This window comes from Sinocyclocheilus anshuiensis, unplaced genomic scaffold (genome assembly GCF_001515605.1).
Source record: "Sinocyclocheilus anshuiensis isolate Anshui unplaced genomic scaffold, SAMN03320099.WGS_v1.1 scaffold2562, whole genome shotgun sequence".
Taxonomy (NCBI): domain Eukaryota; kingdom Metazoa; phylum Chordata; class Actinopteri; order Cypriniformes; family Cyprinidae; genus Sinocyclocheilus; species Sinocyclocheilus anshuiensis.
In genome coordinates this window covers 337,984-344,423 of record NW_015549777.1, presented here as the reverse complement: position 1 = coordinate 344,423, position 6,440 = coordinate 337,984, and the positions used below count along the sequence as shown (strand labels likewise).

The 6,440-nt window shown below is 38.5% G+C and overlaps 2 protein-coding genes across 2 annotated transcripts in view; one reads left to right on the top strand and one right to left on the bottom strand.

The window, feature by feature from the left end:
- Positions 1-2,637, bottom strand: part of LOC107660868 (X-ray repair cross-complementing protein 6-like) — a 9,634-nt gene extending 6,997 nt beyond the window's left edge. Inside the window, exons 1-5 of the mRNA XM_016450304.1 lie at positions 2,300-2,637; positions 2,048-2,160; positions 1,796-1,937; positions 1,466-1,717; positions 1,205-1,391 (exon numbers count right to left, since the gene is read on the bottom strand). Of these exons, the coding sequence (XP_016305790.1) occupies positions 1,205-1,391; positions 1,466-1,717; positions 1,796-1,937; positions 2,048-2,160; positions 2,300-2,369 (764 nt within the window). The 5' untranslated portion in view covers positions 2,370-2,637. The remainder of the gene's footprint in view (positions 1-1,204; positions 1,392-1,465; positions 1,718-1,795; positions 1,938-2,047; positions 2,161-2,299) is intronic.
- Positions 2,638-3,494: 857 nt separating this feature from the next.
- On the top strand, positions 3,495-6,440 carry LOC107660862 (desumoylating isopeptidase 1-like). Its single transcript, XM_016450301.1, has 6 exons — positions 3,495-3,838; positions 4,046-4,067; positions 4,252-4,321; positions 4,414-4,523; positions 4,696-4,818; positions 4,916-6,440. Exons 1-6 carry the CDS (start codon positions 3,751-3,753, stop codon positions 5,004-5,006), a joined length of 504 nt encoding a protein of 167 aa, XP_016305787.1. The 5' UTR covers positions 3,495-3,750; the 3' UTR covers positions 5,007-6,440.

Sequence of the window (6,440 nt, the reverse complement as noted above, 5' to 3'; positions counted from 1 at the left end):
TTTTTTGAAGGCTAAACAAAGTAGTTTCGCTTTCACAAAGAAACACAGCGTCACACACGGTGGCCTACAGTGAGCAGAGGCCAGGGGCTAGCGTAAGGAACGGCCGGAGGGTTAGAGTGAGCAGAGGCGGCGGGCTTGAGAACGGCACGGCCGGCGGATTCGACGAAGGAGCGTCCGGAAGGACATGTGACGACTCTGGGCTGGACTCCGCTTCGTCCACGGTGAAAACCGATCCGGTGATCCACAGCGCAAAGTTGTTGTATTTCCTCAGCGACCAGCACGGATCAGCTCCAGGCATGACGAAGCAGATATCGTCCTCTTTTGGAAGGCCAAACAAAGTAGTTTCGCTTTCACAACGAATCACACAGTGCCTTCACGACATGGCAGCGGCAACAACAACAATACTACAGCAAGAATAAAAGTTACGCCTTCTTTCTTTGCGTGAACATTTGGGCGGCGTTATGCAAATCTTCCCACATCGTGACATAGACATGTGGGGGCATGTTAGAACGAGCCGTTTTAGGTAGGCGTGGTTGACTCTTAACTTTTATAAAGAATATCTCTTTGGATTTGAGACTTTAGTCTTTGCAACTTTACAGATCTTTTTATGCACCAAGAGCTTGTAACACTCCAAAGAGAAAGGAAAAATTTAAATCGCATCATATGACCCCTTTAATTATATATCTGTCCTGAAGACAAGTTATTATGAAAACTACTTTATGTGCAACTGAGTTGTATACAAGAATGTACGCTTTTAAATGCGATTATTATATCTGAAAATAACTAGAAGTTGAATGTAAAGGTTTGGGCTCTGTTTTTCATTTTAAACTCTTATATTATAGTAATGCACAAAATGAGAGGTTCCCTGTATAGTTCACAACATTAGAAAAAACCTAAGTATCGGTAGATGTCATTCTGTATCATCTGAGAAATTTAGTATCAATTCTTGATGGACTAGTCCTGCACTAGATATATTTTTTCTTGTTTGGATTTACATCACAGTAGGAAAGAAAGGAACTGATGACCATAGGGATTTGAAAAATTATCAACATGCCTGTCTTTTTCTTGAAGCAAATTGAAATAAAATGCAATTACAAACACTACAGAAACGTATTACCTGCTGTATACATCCAGCATCCCCTTGACGCTATATAGGACAAGCAATCTGGTGAATGATTTGACATGTGCAGTGCAGTGCATTTACCTGCTTTGAGATCTTTTCTTTAACTCTTTAGCTCTGACCCTCTTCTGCAAGTCCTCGAGTTTCCTGCAGGGCTCAATCTGGAGGCCAAGCTCGCTTTCATCTTCAGGAGGGCTTACAATGTCACAGAAGAACAGGGAAACATCAAAACCTCCTGGCTTTGTAAGGTGCATCAAGTCTATGACCACACCTGAGGAACAACAGAACATAGGTTATAAATTGTCCATCAGTAAGACTGTCATTTTCCCCTTCCATTTAGCCTACCTGTCTCTTTAAGGTCAGCAGCCTTTGTACGAGCCTGTCTGTCTTTAGCACCGTCTCCTCCGTGAGGGTCATCCCTGCAAGTGAAGATCATCAGGCGCTTGTGTGACAGTCGCAACTTGATGTCACTGTAAAGGTTGGAGCAGCACCACAGAGCATCTCCGAGGGACGTTTCGCCACTGCCCATGGTCTTTTCAGCGAATTGAGCTCCTTTCTCACCCAGCAGTTTATCAATATCCAGTACACGTTGAGATCCTGAAAAGGGAATCAGTACGCGAGATAAATTCACCATCATATAGGCAATCTGAAAAGCACCAAGAGTTAGTTACCCACCAGGTGAATCCAAGTCGTGGTAGATGTAGACATGCTTGAAGGAATTTCTTGGATTCTTGCTCTGCTCAGTCCCATAGAACACCAAAGCGACCAGGTCTTTGTCACTGCTTATGATCTTACTAGTGTACACACTACGTACACACTAGATACAACAGAAAATAATGTCTATCAGATATGCACTGGAGAAAAACACAAGAATATTTGGTGAAAATAAAAGACAATGAATGAATACAATGTTACAGATTGACTCACCTGCATAGTCATGTCAAAATTAGATGGCTCTCCATCCTCACCCTTGATGAACATCTCTTTGGATGCATCAACCAAAAACACCAGACTGTCGCGGCCACTGAGTTTGTAATCCCCTAATAATTTAAAAGCAATTAAGATTTTCTTATTTAATCACATCTTAATTTCATATAAGTAAGTTAAGTTTAATAGAGTACAAAGCGTGCAACTTATATCACAGAGGACAATTAAAGCAGTTACGTTAGCTGTGCTAACCTCCAGAATCCTCTTCGTCCTCCTCAACCTCATCGTCTTCGTTTGGATAGTACTTTCTCCACTCCGCCATCACTGGTCACTTTCGCCAAGAACCGTTTCAGGGTTGCTTTCAATTAAAATTGGGGAAAAACAAAGCAAATTTTCTTAAATTTAAGATTAGCCACTTTTTTCTTTTCAGCAACAGAACTTTGTATTCCTTTACAACCGCGCATGCACGCATCCAGTCAGTGCGCCAGAATTTGAGTGACAGCTCCAATAGCGTATCAGAGACGACTATTGAACGGCAAGAACCAATGGCGAGACAAAAGCGGAGTGACTGGTTAATCCATGCACGAGGAAGTAAAGTCAAATCAAGTCTGCTTTATTGTCAATTCTTCCACATGTACAGCACATACACACAGAAAATTGAAATTGCGTTCCTCTCAGACCCTTGGTGCATACAGATAACACTAACAGTAGAACATAAATACAGATAGATACAGATTAAATATAAAATACAACTATACAAATAAGGTAAAATGTAAAAAAATATATAAAGCAGCACATGGCAGATAAACATACCATTTGTAATAATAATAAAGTAAATAAATAAATTACTATTAAAAATTAAGGAGGTCAAACATTTTCATGGCCGTGAACAAATCTTTCATGTCACTCAGTTCTTTTCTTTGAATAGATTGACTCGGTTCCCACTAGATATCTGCACAATTTGTCCACGAATCGAACTGGTTCACAGCGATTCTCGAGTGAACCGAATAATTTGCCTGGCTTGTAATGTGTGAGCATTTTCGGACTCAGGGTTTGACCGAAAGGGCAACAAGCAAAAGCTATTCGAAATACTATAATAAACATCAGTATGGGTCCATATATGGATTTATTAAAGATTTAAAGCATGTTTATGACACGCCGGGATGTCAGGGACCACGTAATGAGGTAAGAGTCGCTGAATCGGGAGTTTTGAACTGGCCTATTGAAATGAACTGTTCAAACGAACCGAATCTCGAACATGACTTCCGCTTACTAGTAGATTCTGTGGTGGGCATGAACAGCAGCATGTTTGTTCTTATAAAATTCGCCATCTAGCGTTTTGGAGGATATTACAGCTCTTTGACAGATGTATCTGTGCTGCTATTGGTCGGGTCCCCAATGAATAAGCACATTTGTCAAAACCGGTATCAAAATATCACTGTGTCACTGTGACGAAGCGGACGTGAACGCTGTGTCGGATTTGTCAAAAACCTGTGGTTTATTATTTTCCTAAAATAATTTAAAACGACAACGAATGTGTTCCTTGTCAATGTTTAATGCGATGATGGAAATGTGAGCAAGCAAAACACTGAAGTCTGGGTTTTCGAGTTCAATCAGAGCGAGAAACTCAAGCTAAGTTTCAGTTTGCTAGCTGTAGAGTTGCGTTTTTGTTTGTAAACGCACATTTGTCTAAAGCCGTAGCGATGGCTGATAGAAGGTCTTTCAACGTAAAGTTGTTCATTTATGACCTGTCAAAAGGACTGGCCCGTCAGCTGAGTCCCATGATGTTAGGTGAGTTCTGCAGTCGGCTAAAGTTGTCCGGGGGAGGTGGCGATGCCTCTAGAATAGAAATATGTGTTTTAGTGTTGTTGAGATGGTTTTTGTTTATTTTTCATAAAGTCAAAGTGAAATAAGATATTTTATACATTCTGGAGAAAAATTCACCTTTGGACGTTTGTGAAGAAATGACTGATTGCAATTCTGTATCTACATTGACAGGAAAGCAAGTCGAGGGAATATGGTGAGTATGTTTTTTTGTTTACTTTTTTGAAACTCTCAGGCAGCAGAATTTAATATACAGAGGAGTCCAAAGGTTTGAGACCACTATTGAAAATGCTTATATCTTGTATTTGTTTAAACTTAATAAACAGTTGAATTTAACAAGTCTTTATTTTAATGCATTAATATTGGATTACTTAATGAAGGCACACATCTATAGTGGTTTATGGGGAAGAGTATTTCTTTGGAGGAGGGGGCATTTTAAGCTGCTTTCCGGTAAGATACATTTGTTTCTCAAGATATCTGAAAAGTAAAAGGCTATGTTAGTCTGTAACCCATCATAATCATGAAATGTTCTCATGTTTCAGGGTGGTACTATTCTAGGTATGTCTGATTCCACAGTGGACCTTGGAAACACAGAAGTTCCCCGGGACCTTTTTCAGGAATATCTGTCTTCGCTCAGGGAGTCTACTTACAGGTCAGTATATCTTTCTTTTTTGCATTTAACAGGAAACTGCATATTTTCCTAGTTTAGTATGCAAAGACAAAGTATGGCATTGGTCTTTTGAGAAATCTCTCATCATTTTTAACTACAGAAATGACCATTTACATGTATGTGCAAACCTGTACTTCCTCCTTTTTTTCCACAGACCTGAAAAATACCACCTCTTTGAACACAACTGTAACACCTTTAGCTCTGAGGTTGCACAGTTTTTAACAGGAACTAAGATTCCCTCATACATCACTGACCTCCCATCTGAGGTGCTCGCTACGTAAGTTTGCCCTTACAGCTTTACAATCAAATTTGTTGTTGACACTAGTGGTAGTATTAGTAATAACTGGATTGAATTACACTTTCCTTCTCCATAGACCTTTTGGACAAGCACTCCGTCCTTTTCTCGATTCAGTCACCATCACTCCATCGGGGGATAATGGCATGAATGGATATGGCCAGTGGTAGATCTGGCTGCATCTAAAAATGTATTATTACAGCAGTCATGAAGCTTGTTGTATCAGACTTATAATAATAATAATAGTTTACTTATGTTTCACCCATTGTGCCTATATAAATAGCATTTATATAAAAGCAGGTCTTCCAGATTTTCTGCTCAGTGCCTTTTCAAACTCAAGTGATGAGTTTTTCAGTCTCTTGAACTTTCCTTCAGTGATCTGCGGTGTAAACAAATAGACCAAGTTGTCTGTATAGTTGACTTTTCAGTACAGGATTTACAGTTCCACTGGTACAAACTACCAGTGGCAACAAAATGTTAGCTATAATAACCCCTGTGGATGTTTGAAATGTAAAATGTATTTGATAAAACTACAAAGTAGCATTATAATTACTAGGCAATTGTTTGCACTAATCTTTAACAAAACAGCCAACTTTTTTAATAATTTAAATGTACCAAAGCAAATTGTATCAGGATTCCCCTCAACAGTCTGTAGGTGTCTCTGTTCTACCTCAACATGATCTGTTACGTTAAGTCAGATGCTTTAAGAGGAATAGAGGATGAGAACTAGGTTGCTAATTATTAAAAATATGCTATGGTGATTAATACTGATTTGAGGAGTGACATTTAGAGTCCCTTATTTATGTGTAAATTAATTAGACAATTCATGCACCTTTACTGTTTACTGTGCTTTCAGATGTCTAACTCAGTCACTCTTTCCTTAATCATTCACTTCCTTTGTACTGATTGTTGACTCTTTCTGTGTTGTAAGTTGTTATCTAAACCTTACCTTTACTCAGAACAACATTTATATCAATCCTAGAGTTCCATGAATATATATTGAAGAGGGTTTAAGGGATCAGTGACGTCGCAAGAAATACAGTGTCCCACAGATGAAGCTGATGAATGTTTTATAAATGTGCATTTTTTGCAAATTTGTTTATGTGCAGGTGTCACCAGCAATGGACCCAATAGGAAAATTGTTGTATTTTAAGCCTTTTGACTCTTGTCCAATTGCTTCCAATATAGTAGGAATGTGGCTTTGGTGACCATTAATAGTAATTATTCGACTAGCAGTATGTAATTCATAACTAAGTGGTTTGATGGTAAATGGTCTGAACTCTCTAAAGTCCATATAGGACCAATGTAATCGTAACAAACACATTAGCAATGAGACATATGTATGATTTTTAACCGGTTTATAAAAATGTGAACAATTTGTAACTTGAGATTTTATAAATGGAAAAACATTCCTAGTAGTAATCTCACAGTAAAGTTTATTTTAGTAGGTTCAGGTTATGCTGCCTGATTGATCTGTGTTGTTCTAAAAAAAAAAAAATATTTACAGCTTTCCTGCCTCTAATAAACCTCATTCATGTGTTTAAATGTGTTATGTTAAACATTGTATCTCAGCTCTAAACAAATAAAGACATTGAAAGTATAAA